At 42.6% G+C, this 23,746-nt stretch overlaps 1 protein-coding gene across 5 annotated transcripts in view; it reads right to left on the bottom strand.

Moving 5' to 3' along the window:
* Window positions 1-23,746, bottom strand: part of BIRC6 (baculoviral IAP repeat containing 6) — a 709,573-nt gene that overhangs the window by 510,603 nt on the left and 175,224 nt on the right. For all 5 annotated transcript variants that reach the window (XM_073627731.1, XM_073627734.1, XM_073627732.1 and 2 more), the window contains exons 13-17: window positions 22,572-22,732; window positions 18,355-18,486; window positions 15,805-15,936; window positions 7,742-7,917; window positions 7,479-7,609 (exon numbers count right to left, since the gene is read on the bottom strand). In XM_073627731.1, coding sequence (XP_073483832.1) covers window positions 7,479-7,609; window positions 7,742-7,917; window positions 15,805-15,936; window positions 18,355-18,486; window positions 22,572-22,732 — 732 coding nt within the window. The remainder of the gene's footprint in view (window positions 1-7,478; window positions 7,610-7,741; window positions 7,918-15,804; window positions 15,937-18,354; window positions 18,487-22,571; window positions 22,733-23,746) is intronic.

Raw genomic sequence — 23,746 nt, forward strand, 5'->3', positions numbered from 1 at the left:
AGCACCAAGTGGCCCCTGAGATACAGGGCCCCAAAGTTGGTTTGGAATATGTCAATCTCTGCTGCAGAAAAGTGCTTGACTCGAGTATAAGCCTAGGGGGGGCACTTTCAGCACAAAAAAAATGTGCTGAAAAACTCAGCTTATACTCGAGTGTGAGGCGTACAAAGCCAAGTGCATCTTGCCTACAGTCAAGCATGGTAGTGGGAGTGTCATGGTCTGGCGCAGCATGAGTGCTGCCGGCACCGGGGAGCTACAGTTCATTGAGAAAACCACAAATGCCACATACTGTGACATACTGAAGCAGAGCATGATCCCCTCCCTTCGGAGACTGGGCCACAGGGCAGTATTCCAACAGGATAACGACCCCAAGCATAACTCCAAGACGACCACAGCCTTTCTAAAGAAGCTGAGGGGAAAGGTGATGGACTGGCCAAGCATTTCTCCAGACCTAAAACCTATTGAGCATCTGTGGTGCATCCTCAAACAGAAGGTGGAAGAGTGCGAGGTCTCTAACATCCACCAGCTCCGTGATGTCGTCATGGAAGAGGAATCCAGTGGCAACCTGTGAAGCTCTAATGAACTCCATGCCCAAGAGGGTTAAGGCAGTGCTGAAAAATAATGGTGGCCACACAAAACATTGACATTTTGGGCCCAATTTGGACATTTTCACTTAGGGGTGTACTCACTTTTGTTGCCAGCGGTTTAGACATTGATGGCTGTGTGTTGAGTTATTTGAGGGAACAACAAATTTACACGGTTACACTACTTTACATTGTAGCAAAGTGTCGTTTCTTCAGTGTTGTCATATGAAAGATCTAAAATATTTACAAAAATGTGAGGGGTGTACTCACTTTTGTGAGATATTGTATTTAAATTTGGATGATTTTTTCAAGATCCAGTAGTTGGATCTGTAGCAAAACATCCATTTTTAATTGATAATGGCAAATCGCAAAGCCTGCCACAAAACCTATAATTTGTTCAATCAATAAGTTGCACTCAGACTAGTCACAACAAGCATAACAGCCAGTGATATTTTTGGTTTCCATTTCTGAACTCCTAAGATGGGTCCTGACTTCCTACTAGGTAAACTAGCACATTTTAACATAAAGAGAAAAATGAACGGGAGAAATGGACACTGGCAAAAAAAAAAAAAAAAAAAATTACAAAAAATTTTTTTTAAAAAGGCCGCTCACCCACAAGCCTAATTTTTGGCTTGCATCCTTAGGAGAGTGGAGGTCTCTCCAGTAAGCCAATAAGTGCTTGTTTGCCCAGTTCAATTAGTATACTCTCTCTGTGACAGCTCTGAATTTCGGCTAGTTTCTCCAGTTATTTCCAGCTGCTGGTACAGTCAGGCCAGACTTTCTGCAAAGTTGGTAGTTACTAATCAGTGTTCCAGCCGAGACAGATTTTTGCTATTCTTGGGGTTTAATGCTATTTTGTATGGGGGGCTTTGTAGGTGGTATTGGCTACAGAAACAGCTGTGCCCGATTGACCCTTTCATAGGGGAAGTAAAATCATCCTTTAATTCTGAGGTAGTTTTATACTGTATGTACCTTGTAAGCTGGTCACAAAGAGGGGGCCTACTTTATTTTTTGCTTCACTCCGTTTACAGGTGGTCAGTGGAGTTCTTTTCCTGCATTTTAATCTGTAGCCAGTATTTTAGGAGGGGCAATGTACTGGTTACAAATTTCATCAATGCCATTGATATACAGTGCCTTGAAAGTGTTTATACCCCTTGAAATTTTCCACATTTTGTCATGTTACAAATGCATAAATGTGTTGGGATTTTCTGTGATAGATCAACACAAAGGGGCAAATAATTGTGAAGTGGAAAGAAAAGAATAAATGGTTCTCAACATTTTTCTACAAATATATGAAAAGTGTGGCGTGCATTTGTATACCCCTTACTAAAATCTAGTGCAAACAATTGCCTTCAGAAGTCACTTAATTAGTAAATAGTCTACCTGTAAGTAATTTATTCTCAGTATAAAACGTAGCTGTTCTGTGAAGCCCTCAGAGGTTTCTTAGAGAACCTTAGTGAACAAACTGCATCATGAGGCCAAGAAACACACCAGACAAATTTAAAGCAGGGTTAGGTTATAGAAAATATCCCAAGCTTTGAACATCTCACGGAGCACATTTCAATCCATCAACTAAAAACGAAGAGTATGGCACCACTGCAAACCCACCAAGACATGGCCGTCCACCTAAACTGACAGGCAAGGTGAGCATTAATCAGGGAAGTTGTCAAAAGGCCCATGATAACTCTGGAGGAGCTGCAGAGATATGTCCACAGGACAACTATTAGTCCTGCACTCCACAAATCTGGCCTTTATGGAAGACTGGCAAGATGAAAGCCATTGTTGAAAGAAAGCCATAAGTCATCCCATTTGCAGTTTGCGAGAAACCATGTAAGGGACACAGTAAACATGTGAAGGAAGGTGCTCTGGTCAGATGAGACCAAAATTAAACTTTTTGGCCTAAAAGCAAAAAACGGTATGTGTGGCAGAAAACTAAAACAGCAGATCACCCAGAACACACCATGCCCACCGTGAAATATGGTAGTGGCAGCATCGTGCTGTGGGGATACTTTTTTTCAGCAGGGACAGAGAAGCTGGTCAGAGTTGATGGAAAGATGGATGGAGCCAAATATGGGGCAATCCTAAAAGAAAACCTGTTAGAGTCTGAAAAAGACGAAACTGGGGCGGAAGTTCACCTTCCAGCAGGACAACAACGCTAAACATACAGCAAGAGCTACAATTGATTGGTTTAGATCAAAGCATATGCATGTGTTAGAATGGCCCAAAGTCCAGACCTAAATTCAATTGTGAAAATTGCTGTTCACAGACGCTCTCCATCCAGTCTGACCGAGCTTAAGCCATTTTGCAAAGAATGGGTAAAAATTTCACTCTAGATGTGCAAAGCTGGTAGAGACATACCCAAAAAGACTTGCAGCAAAAGGTGGTTCTACAAAGTATTGACTCAGGAGGCTGAATACAAATGCACACAACACTTTTCAGATATTTGTAAAAAAAAAAATGTGGAAAACAATTTATCATTTTCCCTCCACTTCACAATTATGTGCCACTGTGTTGGTCTATCACATAAAATCCCACTAAAATAAAATTTACGTTTTTGGTAACATGACAAAATGTGGAAAATTTCAAGGGGTATAAATACTTTAAGGCACTGTAGTACACATCTAGGCAGAAGGAGGATTCGTTTTTGGGTCCTAACCCTTAAAATTTGTTTTGCTTGGCCTTCACCATCTCTGGCAATCAGAAGAGGGGTAGCTCTGTGTACACAAGAGAACCGGCAAGATTCTGCCCCATTTGGGTCTTGTGCAAAGGAGGTTTTTACTAGAGTAACAACTAAATGGTAGCTATAATGCGCTTAGTGCTCAACATCAAACAAAAATCAAAACTCCCACAACTGCACTTGCAAACACATAATACCAGTGCTGAAGATGAAATGTATTTTTGACATCATTATGATTCTTTGTATTGGGATACATAAAACCAAGACCCATCTAATTTAGTAAAACAGTGCAACATTTGTATTCTTTTTAATAGAGTGGTTAATATTCTCTGCTGAAGACTACCTCTAACACATTTCAACGTCATTTCTCCCTCTTCTCCCCAAGGTAAATCAGGAGGAGACATGCTGAACTCTAGTTCAGAGAGTCCCCTTCTGCACGTCAGTTATTAGTACATTCTATGGCCTCTCTGAAGGATGAATCTTTCTGACCAAATCCAGTCTACAGCTATTATTCCTAAAAAAGGAGGAACATTTTTTCCCCAATGTGGTGGTCTGCTCTACTCCTAAATTAGTGGAAATGACAACTTCTGCTCAGATCTATTACTGGCTTCAGTTGTTCAACACCAAATCATGTCACAAAGTCTTCCTTCATTCAGTTGGCTTCATTACAGACTTGGAAACACCACACCCTGTTCGTGATTGTACCTTGAAAATCTATAACCAGCTCGTCTTCCACTCTCCACTACTGCAATTAATTCCTTGATTATAGCAAAAATGGACAAAATGGCTGTAGCTCTTAATTTTAGCTTTCACAGTTTGCTAAAACTCCCTGCTTCTGCTCTCGCATGCCTGTCATGTCAGTAAACATGCGTGGGAACCTTGCTTAAATTGCTGAATGTGTATAATGTACAATAAGTATTTAATCAACATGGTCTTCAAGGGACAAGGTCTCTTCAGATCTATTCTAGACATAATTTACCATGCTACTTATGACAAATGCTCTCTGGGTAAAAAAAAAAATCTAAGGAGCAGACGGCAGCATCTTCAAATTCTCTGATTGTTCCTTTTTCTTCTCACTCCCTTGACATTCCTATCAAGACCATCCTAGGCTTGTTTCCTGTCTAGTGGAAAGCCTTGGCACTCAGAACAGGGCTCTCTGCATGAAGATGAGCCCCCACTTTTTATGGTGGAGGGACGTTAACCTTTTTTCGCTGAAACCTTTATAGCTTGCATAGCTGATAATTGAATTCAGAAAACTGCTATTGAATGCTGCAAGCTGAAGCTTCACTCCCTGCCCCTTAGATTTCTCACCTGCATTCTTCCTTAGTCATCGCACAAATCAGCAGATCTCAACAGAGCTCGCTTGGGTCCTCTATACTCAAGTGATCTTGCCCCAGTTCCTTTGCAAACTGTTAACTGCTCCTAACCCAAGTGGCCATCCGTCCCATCTTGGAAGACAACACTTGTCTTCACTCTAGTCCAAAAATTCCCCCAGGGAATCCACCAGGTCTGTCTTTACCTTCTTCACCGAGGAGGATTTCTAGCTTCCTTGGACATCAAGGATGAGTACATACATGTGACTATCTTTTAAGTGCACTGTATACCTACCAGCTCCGGCACTGCTTTTTCCTCTCGCCTCTTCACCATGGGTGTTCACCATGGTGCTGGGGTCTGTTTTAGCCCTACTGCGATCTCGTGGCATCCCCATTATGGAACTAGACATCCCCCTATTAAAGGCCTATTAACAGTCGGTGTGGACATTGTCAGACAATGTAAAATTTCACCACTCTCGAACAGCGCCAATTCCCCTGAAATAGATCTTCATTGTCAGAAAATGCAACCGACTGTCCAAGCATTACAGTAGCCATTGGGTTGGATCCTGAACCTTCACATATTGCCGGAATATTTTGGAATATCTTGCGTTTCTTCCACAGGAAAAGCTTCAAACACGCAGAGCTCAGATTTGAGCTGTCCAGTCAAAGATTCATCCAACTTTAAGAGTCTTAGGCCAGCAGAGTATCCCCATTCAAGGCTATTCAAGTTTTAATTTAGACTTCAACAATGTAACATTCTGTGAACATGAGCCAAATTATTCAACAGATCAATACATTTGGCACTGACGACAAGTTTGTCCCTGGTCTAGTGACTCAGAAATCCAAACTCAGGCACCAGGGAAGGCCCCCCCTTTCCTTAGGCCTCTAACTCCGTGATTAAGACCTTTCCACTGTGAGTTTCCTATATAGCTTCCCACTGTTCATTTCCCAGTGACTCCATAGGATAAAAATCTGGTTATTTCTGTGCCTCAGCAAACACCATTTGAACTTAGACATCCCTCTCACCATTCTCATCTCTGCGACCAGTTCTGATTCATTTGTAATTAACAGATCTAGCAATGTATAATTTCTAGTTGGGGAAACGACCAAATGGGACATGAAGTTGTTCAGTAAGACATTTAAGAAATAGCAGGCCTTTAATGAGTGAGCTGTCCCCTCTACCCAGTCAATATTGAGATAGTTGATGTCCCCCCATTATGACATTTCCCTGCCTTGCCGCTAGTTTAAACTGTGAAAGGAGATCCAACGCCTCCTATTCCTTTAAGTTAGGGGGCCTGTAACATACCCCCAACTTGCGTCTTCCCTTTGGAGTTCCACCCACACGGATTCCACTTCCCCCTTTGGCCCATCACTGATGTCATTCCTCTCTCCCCCCCGTAAATCATTCTTGATATTTATGCACACCCCACCCCCTCTTCTACCCTCCTTGTCCCTCTGATACAAGGTATACCCCTGGATATTTGCCAGGTAGTCATGTGAGCTGTCCAACCAAGTTTGTGTTATTTCCACAAACTCCACATCCTCCTAGTGTAACAGCAGCTCCAGTTCTCCCATTTTGTTATAGCTAGGCTCCTAGCATTTCTGAACATGCCACTGAGTATTGTACGGGTGCATATTCTGAGGAAGCAATGATAGACCTGATTGATTCTATGCAGAATTTGCACTTGAATGAAGACACTGACTGCCTTTAGCTACAGAATGAGGCAAATGTCCCCTTTTGCTTTGGGGAGAGTGAACAGGTTCAAGTAGAAATGCTGAAATCATAGGACCTAACCTGATACAATTGGCTACGATTCCTTGAGAGAGGAATAGTGTAAAAGCAGATTGAAGGTTTGCTAGTCTTTGCAGAGATGCTGGAAGGCTTGATAAAATGAAGCAGGGCAGAGGCTTGGAATTCTAGGTTGTAGACCGAATGACACTGGGGTTGATTTACTAAAATTGTATTGTGTAAAATCTGGTGCAGCAGTCCATGGTTGCCAATCTGCTTTCTAAATTCAGCTTGTTCAATTAAGCTTTGAGAAAAAAAAAAAAAAGTGAGATTTTGCACTCTCCAGCTTTAGTAAATCAACCTCACCATGTATCAGAGTTTGTTCTGGTCAGGTGGTAACAGCCAACCACCCCCCAACTGAGTAGATGTGCCCCCTCATTGCTTGGCCTTGGACCTAGAGGACTTGGAGAAAATGTGTGTGCTGACAAGCATTTGTGCATTGAGGATTTACAAACAAGCATTTGAGGGCATTCCACATATGTACAGATAGGTGACCCAATCTAGAAATCAGTTGTATGATATGCCCAAACCCATCAACACAGTAGTGCGGGGCAACAGGCCTAAATTCCAATTGTTGGAAAACAGAAGCATCAGGGAAGATTTATCCAAGAGTTCTGGACCACATACTCAGGATTTGAAAGATAGATATGACAGCATGGACAGGGCATGCTAGGAAGAATACGGCATTGGAAATAGCTTACAAACTTATATCTCAATATCAGTCACTTTCCTCAATAAAGCCACCCAATCATTTCGAACAGTGGTCTCCAGGTTCACCTAGCTCCTCTAAAGCCAGATAGCTACAGGAGAGGGGGTTTCACAATAGAGAACTCCAAGGAATCCCAGGTTTGGAGTTTCTGTAAACCAGTAGCACCCCTCAGTAAATATGCAAATTTGCTGTAGGTAAACGAGGCATCAGGGTTGACATAAAAAAACATGCTACTCATTACCCATCGTTTACGAACCATTTAAGCCCTCTTGTGATGGAATTAAAATAATTTTCAAAAAATGATACATAATTTTTTTAAGGCAATAGTTTGGAGGGAGGGGTTGGTCTTCAGGAAATTTCCATTTCAATAGCGGTTTGAAAATTGGTCCACAGCAATAATCTAACATACCTTTCTTTTGGGATACATGTCTTTTTGAAGCGTCTTATGGTGACAGAAACTTCCTGGAGCAGGTCACATCCCCTGAGGTTATCAACTTTACGTGAAGATGTGCCAGCATCAATCTTTGCTGCAGACTTATCCTTCAAAAATGTTGAGGAAAAAAGAAAAAAATAAAAGGAGTAAAACCTTAGTGAATTGTATTGACAGAAAAAAAAAAAAAAAGAAAGAAAACCTTGTGTAGTGCTGAACACAATACACCTCTGTTCCCATACCTTGCCTGGAACAACCTTAGCCAGTAATGAGGCAAGAGAATGCCCTTTTACACTTTGTGGCTTCAATGAAGGTATCCGTACAACTGGTCGGGCTCCATTGCACAGCTCCTCTACTCCTCTATCATTTGCAGCCTTCACATGAATTAAAAAAGAACGGTATTTGCCACCAGCCATTCCTAAAACAAAAACCATTAACATTATTTCACAGCCAGGCAAAAAGCAGATCAGACAACCTGCTGGGACAAGCCCTTATTATTTTGGAAATTGTTGCCTGAAGTCGGAGGGCTATTATACACATCAGCCCTGCTAATTTAGAAACAATCAAAATACTATGTCTGAAAACAACCATGGGAGTTAAAGCAGCAGTAAACATTCACCAATTTAAAAAAAAGAAAAGGATAAAAAAATAAAAAAAAAAAATGCAAAAGCATTATCATACTAGCACGTTATGAAATGTACCTGAAAACAAAGGCTCTAGCGGTGCGCTGATGACAGGGCTTCCATCTTCACGGGTTCCAGACATTTGAATGGCCAAGCCGCCATTCTCATGCATGTGGGTGAGAGTCATGGACAGAGCACAGAGCTCTGAAGGGATGGCATGAGTATGCTGTCCTTTCAGAGTACAATGCCCTAGTGACGTCAATGGCTGAAAAAAACTGAGAATCTCAAAAACGGTACACATTTAGGAGTTATCCTTTGTACCTAAAGTTAAAGAGGAGCTCCAATCAAAAGTGCAACTTATGCTCATTTGTCTCCTCCCCCCCTATGGTACCACATTTGGCACCTTTCGGGGGGGGGGATACCTGTCTGACAGGTGTCCTGTCCCCACTTCCGGGAGCCATGGCCGTAGACGTCACTGCTCGGCTCCCTCCTCCTCCCTCTGCGCCAGTAGGAGAGAAAAGTGGTGCCTCGCACATGCGCAGTAGGGTTCCCAGCATGAAGCCATAAAGCTACACTGCCAGGTTCCCTTACCCGCAATGGCAGCACCTGACAGCTGATAGAAACATCAGCTGCGGTGCTGAAATCTCTGGACTCCAGGACAGGTAAGTGTCCTATTATTAAAAGCCAGCAGCTGCAATATGTGCAGCTGTTGGCTTTTAATTTTTGCAGCGGTGGGCGGATCTCCGCTTTAAGCTTTACTATACGCTTACCTGTTGGTACAGGTCTCCCAGTGGTGTTTCCTACTGCTTTAGGGCCAGTTCACACCACATGCAGTCCAGTGCGTTTTTGTTCTGCATCAAGAAAGCATGGAAAGTAGGTTATATGATTTCCAATGGCAAAGTTTACAACAGTGCGGTCAGTTCCAGGGCTTTTCAGTTCCAGGAAAAAAAAACCAGTAGAACATGCTGCATTTTTCCTGCACTGGAACGCAGTAAAACGCATCAAAACCGCATCAAAAACGCACTGAAATGCATCAAAAATATAAACGCACTGGCCCCTAGAATAGTGAAAAAAAACTGGAATAAAAAAAGTACATGGAATGCATCCGGAAAAGCATCAAAAGTGTACATGCAGAAACGCATCCGAAACGGATCTGGAGTGCGTTTTTGGTGTGTGACCCAACCCTTAAACCAATATATGTGTTTTAATATAAGTCCAACAAACATGACAGGCTGAGGAGGAGCAGCCACAGTCACCGATTTCTTACCCAAATCTACTGCATGGGTAGAACTTTATAAATAGTGTTTAGTGTAATAGTAGAAGATGAGATGTATTTCTTCTCAAAAGCATTTTTGTTATTAATACTTATAAATAGATACAGCTCTAGAAAGCGCACCGCAAAAAGTTAACCCTTACAAAAATGTTATAAAATTTCACCAAAAGAAACGAAAAAAACATTTGTAGCCAGTGCCAGGACTGGGAGCATACTTGTGTGTGTTGGTACTTTCAAGCTGCACGCTAAACACCAACCGAGACCTCAAAATACTGTACACCCCAAAAGGAAGGCCCCAAACACCTACAAAATTTACTATGCATACACAGAATAATTTTAGCAGTCAACATTTTTTGCGAATGTACATAAAGTGTAACGCACATAGTTAAAGAGTACAATAGCAGTTTAAAAGCCCCCATTGTGGATAAATACAAAGGTTTTACCAACAGCTGAGTTTAAGTTTCAAATCTTGAGGGCGTGGCCAAGATGGCGGACTGAGCAGACGTATACTCTGAGCTCTCCTGGAGTGTGATCCGCTAATTCTATCCGTACTGCTTCATTACGCTGGCTAGAGCATCCCCGGACTTCGGCTATCAAAAGAGGGGTAAGAAACTGAAGTTCCCCCCGAATATTCCAGAGGAGAGCCTGGCATCCCGCTCCACAAGTTCCCCTGCGCGCCATAGCAACATGGCGTCACAGACAGAACACGAGGCAGACCCTGCTGTTACTCCGCCGGGACTGTTAGACCTCATGGCGGCTATAAACTCCTGCCAATCAGCCGTCGCCTCCTGCCAGACTACCCTAGCCTCTAAGATAGAGGAGGTCCAGCTGAATGTGGGCATAATACGACAGGACTTGGATAAGATCCGATCGCGGGTCTCGGAGACTGAGCGGCGGATAGGGGAAACAGAAGACATGATCACGGATCATGATGCCTCCATCCGCACTCTTCAGACGAAGGTGAGAGCCCTAGAGTATCGTGCAGAAGACACAGAAAACCGCAGCAGGAGGAACAATCTTAGGATTGTGGGTCTTCTAGAAGGAGCGGAGGGGCGCTCCCCGGCCCTGTTTGCAGAGGAACTGTTGCGATTCTTATTACCAGCTGCTCAGCTCTCCCCATACTTTGTGGTGGAGAGGGCCCATCGTGTACCACCTCGACCGGGGTCTGAGGGTTCACCCCGCGTACTTTCATTCTCCGGTTGCTAAACTTTCAGGACAGGGATGAGCTACTCAGGGCCTCCAGAGCCGCAGGTGAGCTCCCTTACAAAAATGTCAGACTCTTGCTGTTTCCGGACTACACCATAGAATCTCAGCGGCAGCGCCGTTCTTTTGATACAATCAAGGCGGCGCTGAGAAGGAGGGGGATGAAATACAGCATATTATTCCCTGCTAAGCTACGGGTGGTTGACAGGGAGACGGTCCGTTTTTTCACCTCTCCTAAAGATGCATCGGTGTGGCTTGTGACCCTTCCACCGTAAGTCTGCATGATATAAGTTGAATTTTCTTACTTCGGAAGCCTGATCTGTTCTATTGTCTATAGCTATCCTTGGGGTTTGACAAACTAACCCTCCTCATATCTTCTTACCTGGATTATATGCATGACTGTTCTGTGAAGGATTTCTAACAGAGGGAAGTGTTGCCTGATAAGACTGCATGCTTGCATTTCAATTTATGGCCTAGCAGTATCTGCATCGACACCATCTGCCTTACTGCTGTGCTGCGGGATGCCTGTCCACTGTCGCAGCCACTCGTTTGTGCCTGCTGGGCTGCTTATTGATTATATTTTTTCCATTTTACTTTTATTATTTTTCATTTTTTTACACTCCCCTTCTTTTATGCTATTGCAACAGACAATGACGAAGGTGCCCCTGCTTGGTCAGGCGAAGAACGGAACGACTCTACTATTGTTCTCCTTTAAGTATCACTCCACTAGCTCTGGGACAAGAACTCGCACTCACATACCTATTCCACTGGTTCGAAGGGTGTTGTGATGTTCTGCTCTGGTTGCACGACCTCAAACTAAGTTACCAGTTACCTGTTTATGGGGTTATGGGACTCATGTGCTCCTCAATGTTCCGGGGGGGGGGGGGGGGGGGGGGGGTTGTTTTGGGAGAACAAGAGTTGTTTGGTGGCTTTAACTCTTCTTTATTTTCAGGTTTCGGTTGGTCTACTGTGGTATGTAAAATATCCAGCACAAACACAATTTTTATGCAGGGGTGCTCTGTATGATGTTGGGGGGCGCGTCTCAGGTGAACTCAGGTGGGGTCCTTTCTCCCCTCCGGGGCGCTGGAGCCGGGCTTCCTTACTGGAGAGGGTTTTTTCCAGTATTATTATTGTTCTTTTTATTTTACTTATACATGTGTTATGGCGGGTTGCTTAGTGGTATCATGGAATGTGTGGGGACTAAACTCTGCTGTGAAAAGATCCCTAGTGCTTAACTACTTACGTAAACTCCACCCACAGGTGGTGATCTTGCAGGAGACGCATCTTGTTGGTTCTCGCACACTTAGCTTAAAGAAGGCATGGGTTGGCACTCACTATCATGCGCCATATTCAAACTATGCCAGGGGAGTTAGTGTGCTAGTTCACAGAACCCTACAATTCCAATTGCTAAACGTTCACCTTGACCCCGGAGGTAGATATATTATCCTCCACTCTCTGATTGAAGAGATCCCTATTGTTATTGTGGGAGTTTATCTCCCCCCCCCCCCCCCCGGCAGCCATAGGTCTACTTCATACCCTGATGCAACAAGCCACGGTATACAGTGTTGACAATGTCTTATTTGTAGGAGACTTCAATATGACTCTAAATAGGGAATTAGACAGGATGCAGACTACTGGCCCCCAGCAACAGGACCTTGCCTGTTGGGCATCTACCTTCCACATGACAGACCTCTGGAGTCACTTTCATCCCTCTGATAGGGTGTTCATCTGCCTCTCCACTACGCACCAAACTATGTCTCGCATTGACCTGGCTTTTACCTCCCCCGAACTTCTGCGGAGGGTGGTCTCTGCAGAGATCCTCTCACGAGGTATCTCAGATCATGCCCCTGTGTCGGTAACTATCCGACTTGCACCAGTGGCGGGTGAGCGGATATGGAGACTATAAGTTCTGGATTGCGGAACCGGAGATCCAGGAAGAACTTCCAGAGGCATTACGTGGATTTTGAATAAACAACGCTGAATCTGCTGGACCCATGGTGCAGTGGGATGCTTTTAAGGCTTGGCTGAGGGGTGAATATATGGTTCGCATATCTGCTAAAAAAAGACGGTCTGTGCAGTCCCTGAGGAGATTAGAAGAACAGTCCAGGTTGAAGGAGGCAGAGTATGTGCGTTCTCCCGATCAGTCTCATTATGCTCATTGGCAGGATGTTCTGAGGGAGCTGTCTCTTTGTAGGGTTGAGATTACCAAGAAATCTATGTTAGACAGCGCACGAGTTATCGAATATGGAGATAAAAATGGTAGGTTGTTGGCCTGGCTTGCCAGGGGACAGCATACCACTACTCGCATTGGTAGACTGAAAGATTTAAGTGGCAGACTTTTGACAGCTCCAGCAGATATCAATGCGAGATTTCTGGAATTCTACAGGACTCTGTATTCCTCTAGAGCAGCCTTTGATCACTCACAATTGACCCAATATTTGGACCAAGTGACCCTTCCTTCTCTAGCACCAGAAAAAAGCACTGAATTAGAGCAGGATATTTCCTTGGAGGAGGTCCAAGAAGCCCTCGGATCCATGCAACAGGGGAAGGCCCCAGGGCCAGATGGAATTCCTATTGAATTCTACTCTGTATATCAAGAATTCCTAGCGCCTAGATTTACTTCATTGATGCAGCAATCTCTTACTTTAGACGCTCTACCTGACTCATTCTCTGAGGCGATTGTGGTGTTGGTGCCCAAACCCGGCAAGGACCCTGAAGAATGTGCCTCATACCGGCCTATTTCTCTTATTAACGCTGATGCCAAACTACTGGCCAAAATTCTGGCCAGGAGGATTGGAAAAGTGATAGAGGACCTTGTTCACGTAGATCAAACTGGGTTTATGCCGGGGAAGGGTACCGATATCAACATACGCCGTCTATTTCTAAATCTAGCTGCCACTCATGATAATGCAGGCACAAGAGTCATAGCCTCTCTCGATGCGGAGAAGGCTTTTGACTCCGTTGAATGGGAGTATTTATGGGAGGTGTTGAGAAAATTTGGGATGGGCCCCAAATTTCTTCACTGGCTGAGTTTGTTGTATAGGGCTCCTAGGGCTAGAATCAGGGTAAATGACTCTTTCGGATGACTTTCTCCTCCGGAGGGGAACCAGGCAAGGTTGCCCATTGTCCCCCAGTTTGTTTGCCCTGGCTCTTGAGCCACTGGCGACACTGGTTCGTGAGTCTCACCGTATTAGGGGACTCCGGATTGGCCCTCTGGAGGAGAAGATATCCCTTTATGCTGACGACACCCTCCTATATTTACAAGATGCAAATTCTTCACTGCAGGCGGCCCTTGAAATTTTCGATGAGTTTGGACGCTTTTCAGGGATCTGTATCAATTGGTCGAAGTCTGTACTCTTCTCCCTGGACGCGCAGGCCAGGGACTCAGGGGCACAACCTGTATTTAAGTGGGTGGAGGAATTTACATACTTAGGCATCAAAATAACGCGCAACCTTCGTTCCTATCAAAGGCTTAATCTTCAACCTATACTCGCACGCCTAAGAGACCACTGTGCCAAGTGGGCCAATCTTCCCCTTAACTTGCTAGGGCGCATAAATGTTTTAAAGATGATTTATCTACCTAAGCTCAATTATTTCTTTTGAAACTGCCCTATCTGGATACCTCAGTCCTTCTTTAGGGAGATAGACGGCTGCATTGGGTCCTTCCTATGGAGAGGATCCTCCCCTCGGATAGCTAGATCGACCCTTCAACTCCCTGTTAGTTGTGGAGGCTTGGCCCTACCTAATTTACTAGTGTACTACTGGGCGGCCATGTTGGTAACGGTCAGATGGTGGTTTGAACAATCTAAGGCCAATGCTGCGGTTTGCCTGGAGGCGGCTGTGGTGGGCTCCCTCAAGGAGCTTGGTAATTTAGTGTATCGGGGAGCCTCCTCTAGTCCTGCCCTTTTAGGTCCCACTAAGGTCACTTTACGAGTATGGGGGGTGGCTAGGAAACGCTTTTTAGCTCCAGATAAATGGTCTCCCTACTGTCCACTATGGGGAAATCCAGGCCGCCCGCATTTCAGGACAATTCCTGACCCACAATTATGGGCCCGCTATGGGGTTAGGGTGCTGAGGGATATTGTCTCCTCGGGGGTCCTGCTTTCTTTTCAAGACCTGATGAGGAAGCATGACTTTCCTATGAGGATGCTGTTTCGCTACTATCAATTGAGACATGCTTTCCGTGCTCAGTTCCCGACACCGCCTATCCTTGAGGCGGATGCGGTGGAAGGACTATTAGCACAGGAAACCCTTGATAAACCCCTCTCTGTATTATACTTGACGCTGCTGCGAACAGACTCTAAAAAACTGGATGTATTGTGGGATAAATGGAAGGCTGATATCCCATCCCTAGATAGGGAGACTTGGGAGGAATGTTTTGAGAATAATTACCAACTAGTGATATCATCCAGAGACAAATTGACTCAAACCAAATTCCTACATAGGATTTATTTCACGCCTCAGAGACTGCACAGAATCTACCCACAGAGATCCCCAAATTGCCCGAGATGCCATTCCATGGACAGCACCTATATGCATATGTTTTGGACATGTCCTAGACTCTCCTGATATTGGTCTGCTATACGTCTCCAGCTGCAGCTGCCCAGGACGGCAGAGTTGGCCCTACTGGGCATACAGGATGATGACCAAAGACCTAGATATACTAAGCTCCTGCTTTCCTTATTACTCTTTTATGCAAAAAAAGAGATACTACTAAAGTGGACCTCCCCCCTCCCACCTACTGTGGGGTCATGGATGAACTCAGTTAATGCCGTTTTACCAATGTATAAGTTAACATATATGAATAGAGGTTGTCACCAGAAATTTGAGAAGGTCTGGAAGCCATGGTCTGATCCTTTGTAAATTGTACTATCCTGTTGGTATACCTGCCTATTTGTTCCCTATACATTAAGGATGTCTAGGCTTTCTGCTTTTGGGCCCCCCCCCCCCCACCCTCTTGCGTTATTGGATGCGGGATAAATAGATACTGCCTAAGATCTAGTGGTAGTTGGGCCTGAGGTCTTCCATTCTCTATGCTATATACCATGCACTGCCAATGTATTGTTTTTTCATTGTTGTATCCACTGCAATATTTCATGCCTTGTAATGTATTGCGATCCATTTTTTCAATAAAGACCAACCTTCTTGTTAAAAAAAAAAAAAGTTTCAAATCTTGTTTGGTAAAACAGGAGAATATCTGACTTACCTTTTACAAGTTTAGGACTTGTTAATGTTAGCATGCCAGCATGACCTGACAGATCAAGGCCACTTGCTAGCCAAACAGGGCCACACAAGATATCTTCTTTGTGCTCTTCTAAAAATGGACACAACCTTGGGCCTACCAAACAAAAAACACACATTAAGAACTATTACTGAGATAAAAAAAAAAAAAAAATGCATAAAAACGTAATTAAGCCTTTAGAGAAAGGAGATGACAGGCTCACTATTCCTGTAACTATATGTGGCCGATAGCGATTTATGCCTGTATGTTCAATTTAGTTCCAGCTTAATTTTGCCCTCTGCATCTCTCTGGACTTGCATAGGAGCAGCCTTCAACCCCCTTCTGGGTAATGCGGTTGGCACAAACAAGCAACAAGAACAAGCAAGTCCTGCCACTTGTAATTGTACCATACACCGTGAGAACTTGCACAGAAATATTTTATGCCTTAACTATACCCCTTTTTCAAATAGGCAACAGGGAGCATAGGCTTAAAAGATATTCAGCATTAAGTTTCAAATAAATACGTCAAAAAATGACAATGCGAGCATTCTACTTTAACCACTTCCAGCCCTTGGGATGTACTTATGTTGTCAGGTGCAAGCAGTTATATACCAGGATCATGGCTACAGCTGCACCCATGATCCGGTATCAAAACATTCAGCTGATGACCAGGTTTCAGGTAAAAGTGATTCAAGCAGCTTTAAAGCCACCCAGTCACTTTTTACAGGGATGGGAATAAACCTCTGCTTTCAGAAAATACAGTGCCTTGAAAATATTCACACCCCTTGAAATTTTCCACATTTTGTTATGTTATAACCGAAAACGTAAATGTATTTTATGTGAGACCAACACAAAGTAGCACATAATTGTGAAGTGGAAGGAAAATGATAAATGGCTTTCCAATTTTTTTTACAACTAAAAATATGAAAAGTGTGGCGTGCATTTGTATTAAGCCCCCTTTACTCTGATACTCCTAAATAAAATCTTGCAGAACAAATTGCCTTCAGAAGTCACCTGATTAGTAAATAGTCCACATGTGTGTAATTTAATCTCAGTATAAATACTGCTGTTCTTTGAAGCCCTCAGAGGGTTGTTAGAGAACCTTAGAGAACAAACAGCATCATGAAGGCCAAGGAACACACCAGACAGGTCAGGGATAAAGTTGGAGAAGTTTAAAGCAGGATTACGTTATAAAAAATATATCCCAAGCTTTGAACATCTCAGAGCACTGTTCAATCCATCATCCAAAAATGGAAAGAGTATGGCACAACTGCAAACCTACCAAGACATGGCCGTCCACTTAAACTGACAGGCCAGGAAAGGAGAACACTAATCAGAGAAGCAGCCAAGAGGCCCATGATAACACTGGAGAAGCTGCAGAGATCCACAGCTCAGGTGGGAGAATCTGTCCACAGGACAACTATTAGTCGTGAACTCCACAAATCTGGCATTTATGGAAGAGTGGCAAGAAGAAAGCCATTGTTGACAAAAAGCTATAAGAAGTTATGTTTGCAGTTTGGAAAGAAGCCATGTGGGGGACACAGAAAACATGTGGAAGACGGTGCTCTGGTCAGATAAGACTATAACTGAACTTTTTGGCCTAAAAGCAAAATGCTATGTATGGCGGAAAACTAACACTGCACATCAGCCTGAACACACCATCCCCACCGTGAAACATGGTAGTGGCAGCATCATGTCGCGGGGATGCTCTTCTTCAGCAGGGACAGGGAAGCTGTTCAGAGTTGAGGGGAAGATAGATGGAGCCAAATACAGGGAAATCTTAGAATAAAACATGTTAGAGTCTGCAAAAGACAAGACTGGGGTGGAGGTTCACCTTCTAGCAGGACAACAACCCTAAACATACAGCCAGAGATAAAATGGAATAGTTTAGATCAAAGTATATTCATCTGTTACAATGGCCCTGTCAAAGTCTAGACCTAAAGTCAATTGAGAATCTGTGCAAGACTTTAGAATTGCTGTTTACAGACGCTCTCCATCCAATCTGGCAGAGATTGAGCTATTTTGCAAAGAATGGGCTAAAGTATAACTCTCTAGATGTGCAAAGCTGGTAGAGACATCCCCAAAAAAACTTGCAGCTGTAACTGCACTGAAAGGTGGTTCTACAAAGTATTGACTCAGGGGGGCTGAATACAAATTCAAGCCACACTTCAGATATTTGTAAAACATTTTGAAAATAATTTATCATTTTCCTTCCACTTCACAATTATGTGCCACTTTGTGTTGGTCTTAAACAAAACCCATTAAAAATGTATTTTACGTTTTTGGTTGTAACATGACAAAATGTTTAAAATTTCAAGGGTTACGATTAATTTTCCAAGGCACTGTATATAATAGTGTGCGCCAAATAATTTTCTAGCAAAATAAAAAAATGCTTATTTACATACAGTGTAAGTGAAAGATTTCAAAATGGACCTGGGCAGCAAAATATTAAAATATATGCAACAATTGGTTCAGGTGAAAAATAACTGAAAACAAGTAGTCTTGATAATAGATAAAATAAACTAAAGTACTTACTTATAGAGTCATCTACTTCCATGCTTTGCGTGTCCTCACTTAAATCAACCAGGGTAGGTTTTCCATTTCTCTGAACTTCCACACTGAAGGCAGGAGACAATGGAAAGGAAATAGGCCTATCTACAGGGGTTTCTAAGAGAAAAAGAAATGCGATCAGAAGTTAGAACACAGATGTATATATATGAATGATCATAAAGTAAAAGTCACTGTAAGCATTTGTTCCGATTAAAAGTGGTGCACGTTGAGTGTACTATACTTGTGTGTGTAATATATTATGTTGCTTTTAATTAGGTTAGTGTTTTTATGGTATTACACTATCCTAGTCTTTTTTTTTTTTTTTTTTTTGAGCGGAGTCGTCCTGGAGGTTGGTGTGGCGTTGGAGAGTTATTATCCAAGAAACATTGAGGACCGTGGGAGAACAATGGGGCCTTGGAGTGAACACTTTAAAGGGGAATGTGCATCTGACCTATTTTTCACCAAATAGGTCCAAAAAGTAAGGCAAGAGCAGAATGTTAATTGTGGTGGGATGCTCTGCACTTTATTCACTATAAAGGATGTTTGAAGACTGCATCTTAGTTGTTTTACACGTTTAACCACTTGCCGTCCGCCTTATAGCAGAATGACGGCAGCAAAGTGGTTGTAATATCCTTACCGGGCGTCATATGATGTGCTCAGAATAACACAGCCGGTGCGCATTGCAGTGATCGGGGGGTGCTGTGCTGTGTGTCAGTCTGACACTGCAACTCTGATCTTGGTATGGAGCCTCTGACAGACTTCTTACCACGTGATGAGCTGTGACCAATCACAACTGATCATCGCATGAACCAGAAAGTGCTGGTAAACGACTTTCCTCGGTTCACGTCGACAGGGAGAGCCGATCTGTGGCTCTCCCTGTCAGTGGGGGTGTCTGTGCTGATAATCAGCACATCGATTATCAGCACGGCCCCCCATCAGCTGCCAATCAGTCCCCAACACCTGCCAGTCTGTCCCCATAATATGTGCCAGTGCACACAACAGTGCCCACTCAGTAATTCCTGTCAGTAGCTGCCTATCAGTGCCGCCTCGTTTTTTATTTTTTGTCGGTCTTGTTTCATTTATAGTGCAAAAATTAAAAGCTACAGAGGTGATTAAAGACTACCAAAAGAAAGCTCCATGTGTAGGAAGAAAATGATAAAAAATTTGTTTGGGTACAGAATTGCATGACCGCGTAATTGTCATTCAAAGTGCAACAGCACTGAAAGCTAAAAATTGTCCTGGGCAGGAAGGGGGGAAAGTGCCTTGTAAGGAAGTGTTTAAGAGACTACATTACTGGACATTTTTTTCCTTTTTTTTTTTTTTTTAATAGTAATTTATATGACATGTCACTCACTTTATGCTTTTGACGTTTATATATGTGGTGACGATTTATAGTGCCTTGAAAAAGTTATCATACTCCTTAAAATTTTCCACATTTTGTCATGTCACAACCATAAACATATATGTATTTTATTAGGATTTTTTGTTATCGACCAACACAAAGTGACACAATCGTTTAGTGGAAGGAAAATGATAAATGGTTTTCAACATTTTTTTTACAAATAAGTATTAAGTGTGGCGTGCATTTGTATTCAGCCTCCTGGAGTCAATACTTTGTAGAACCACCTTTCGCTACAATTACAGCTGTAAGTCATTTTGGGTAAGTCTCTACTAGCTTTGCACATCTAGAGAGTGACACTTCCCATTCTTCTTTGCAAAATAGCTCAAGCTCTGTCAGTTTGAATAGAGAGCACCTGTGAATAGTAATTTTAAGTCTTTCCACAGATTCTCAATTGGATTTAGCTCTGGACTTTGACTGGGGCATTCTAACACATGAATATACTTTGATATAAACCATTCCATTGTAGCTCTGGCTGTATGTTTAGGGTCTTTGTTCTGCTGGCAGGTGAACCTCTGCCCCAGTCTCAAGTCTTTTGCAGACTAATCTTCTAAGATTGCCCTATAATTGGGTCCATCCATCATCCCATCAACTCTAACCAGCTTCCCTACAACATGATGCTGCCACCATATTCCACTTTTAGGCCAAAAAGTTTAATTTTGGTGTCATCTTACTAGAGCACCTTCTTCCACGTTTGCTGTGTCCCCCACAAGGCTTATCGCAATCTGCAAACGGGACTTATGGCTTTCTTTCAGCAATGGCTTTCTTGTCACTCTTCTGCAGCTCCTCCAGAGTTACCATGGGCCTCTTGGCGGCTTCTCCATTTAATACTCTTTGCTGGCCTGCCATGTCTTGGTAGGTTTGCAGTTGTGCCATACTCTTTCCATTTTCGTATGATGGATTGAACAGTGCTCTGTGAGATGTTCAAAGCTTGGGATATTTTTTATAACCTAACCTGCTTTAAACTTCTCCACAACTTTATCCCTGACCTGTCTGGTGTGTTCTTTGGATTTCATGATGCTGTGTGTTCACTAAGGTTCTCTAACAAACCTCTGAGGGCTTCACAGAACAGCTGGATTTATAATGAAAGTAAACTACACACAGGTGGACTCTATTTACTAATTAAGTGACTTCTAAAGGCTATTGGTTACACTAGACTTTAGTTAGGGATATCAGGGTAAAGGGGCTGAATACAAATGCACGCTACACTTTTCACATATTTGTAAAAAACTTAAAACTATTTATCATTTTACTTTCACTTCACAATCATGTGCCACTTTGTGTTGGTCTATCACATAAAATCCCAATAAAATAAATTTACGTTTTTGGTTAAAACATGACAAAATGAGGAAAATTTCAAGGGGTGTGAATACTTTTTCAAGGCACTGTATATGCTGATCATATATTAAGAATGCTATTTTTTTTTTCTCCAAAAAGGTATAGAGTTGTCACATTTTTATGCACTTTAACTGATGAACCCATATATGTATTGTTATTCAATTCGTCATTGTTTCGCGCAACACTTTTTTTTAGCACACAGCACCACTGGCGGTGGTGAGGTAATGAGTCCTCTCAAAGAACTCAGGAATCGCAATAGCACAAAGTCACCATGACCAAAGGGACAGGGGGTATGGAAGCACCACAAGAAGAGGCAGGAGATGAAGTTAGACTCAAAGACCAGACTGATGGAAAAAGTCAGATATAGAAGAAACATTCCCTTTAGTAAGCGGTATTTGCCTTTGGCCAACCCTATATTGGAACTGACACAGGAAATTAAGCAAGGGGTCCACCGAAGAGATGAACTCAATGGGGCTGGGTTAGATTCAATCTTTGTAGTAGCAAAGGGAAGCAGAGAAGGAGCAACTGAAGAGAGTGCAAGAGGCAAGGTATTAGCCTGTGAGCCCAACACAGCACTCTATAGATAAATGCCTGAAGGGCAAGCTAACCAAGGACATGGCAAGCATTCAGTCATGGGGGTGCACCTTAAAGAGCAACTCCATTTCTGCTGAGAAAACACCCCCCCCCCCCAAAAAAAAAAAATCACCTCCAGGTGATCAATGCACATTTCATGGATTTTAATAAACTTTGTTGCAGATGCCTACCAGTTTCTGCTCTGTAGAAATAGCTTAATCTTAATGGCAGTAGCCATTTTATTACTGAAGTGCATGTTACCCTAAATATTTTTTCTATGTGTGTTCACATGTGTATTTATTAACTCATAGTTGCTCATTAGCCAATAGTTCCCGCTGCTGTCTGAGCTTGTGAGAGGAGAGAGAGCGAGATCGACCAAGACCAACACAGCGTTGGATTGAGATAGGACCCAGGCAAGAAAAAAAGATAGGTGAGAGGGCAATACAACTACAACTACTAGGACATTTTTAACCCTAATGCAAGGAATGCACTAAGGTAAAAAATATCTAGCCTTTAGAACCACTTTGATTTTCTTTACAATGCTTATAGATACAATGATGGACTTGGAGTGCTGGGGAACATCCCAATAGAGGGAAAAAAAAAAAAAAAGAAAAAAGGAAAAAACATAGGTAAGTTTGAGTAGCAGTATGCTATAACTGTTTCATCAGCATTTGAAATGGAGAAAAAAAAAAAAAAAAAAAAGATCCTCCATCATTAAGAACTTCACAGAAGTAATTTAACGTATAGCAAATAAAAAAGAAGAAAAAAAAAAAAAGCCATACAAAAAAAGGAGGAGAGGCGAGGCATTAACTGTTTTCATAGTGAAATATTTTGCATCTTTCACAGAGCACCCAAAAATTAAAAAATTATATTATCAGAAATGCAATCTTACCATTGACTTTGGCCAATCCTGGAGCTTTGTTTTTAAGTAACGTTACTTGAATTTGTGGAATGTTTGTGATATTAGAGTTCAATAAAAACTTAAAGTCCACGTGTCCCACCATGCAGGCTTTCGGTAAAACCAGTTCAAAGACATGTTCATCCCAACTAGTGCTGATGACAAATAAAAATTACACACAATCTTGACAAACACATTATTATAACAGCTTTTGCTGTACATTATGCATACAGCCATATAGAGTATAAATTATGTTTTAAAAAACACGCCCATACATGTCCATGTGTAAACATGAGTGCCATTGATCACCCAGGTACAGCTGCATCAGCTATTTCGCGTTATAAAACTCATTATGCAAAAATAGAATTCCCGAGTGCCACAAGCAGCATTTTTTACTCTGTATGGTCATGGGTTTAATAGCCGTGTGCAAGAGTCCTAAATGAGGTGCATGGCATCACTCCTAGCTTTTAGAAGTCGTATCTACTCTAAACCCCCTTTCCATTTGTATGAAATCCCATACACAACATTATAACATTTGTAGCAAGTGACAATTTAATGCTTTTCAAAAGTTTGTGCAGCTTCCTGAAAAAGTTATACAAATATAAATCAAACCTCAGAAGAAAAAAAACAAACAAACAGTGAACCTGTCTGTGCCTGTAAGTCAACTGATGGAACATTACAAAGAAACTTTTTTCCCCCTTAACTCTGGTCACAGAGTCTTTGTCAACTATCGTTTGTGTTAACCCAGCTGTAATTTATTTTTCCCAGACACCTAGCAAAATATTTATAACCTCCAAAACATTATAGCAGTGGGGAGTTCATGTAGATTCACTTGCACACATCACGTGCAGGGCAGTCCATTCATTTGAATGGGCTCTCCTACTTGCAAGAAACACGGAAAAATGTTCCAGACCCTTTAATTTTTAAATCGTGCTGTGCCAGGCCACATGGGTGTTAAGAATTGACAGCACACCTGCACCTCTGCCAAAGAGCAGCACATTTCTGTGTGCGGAGGAGACAGAATCTGGAGCAGTTATGCACAGTAACCACTCAGCTTCTAACCAGCTTGTTCATTTAAAGTGGTTCTAAAGGCTAAACATTTTTTACCTTAATGCATTGCCTGCAGTCTCTGACCGTCTCCCGTACCCTGCCTGCAGTCTCTGACCGTC

Source organism: Aquarana catesbeiana, linkage group LG04 (assembly GCF_042186555.1).
Source record: "Aquarana catesbeiana isolate 2022-GZ linkage group LG04, ASM4218655v1, whole genome shotgun sequence".
Classification (NCBI taxonomy): Eukaryota; Metazoa; Chordata; class Amphibia; order Anura; family Ranidae; genus Aquarana; species Aquarana catesbeiana.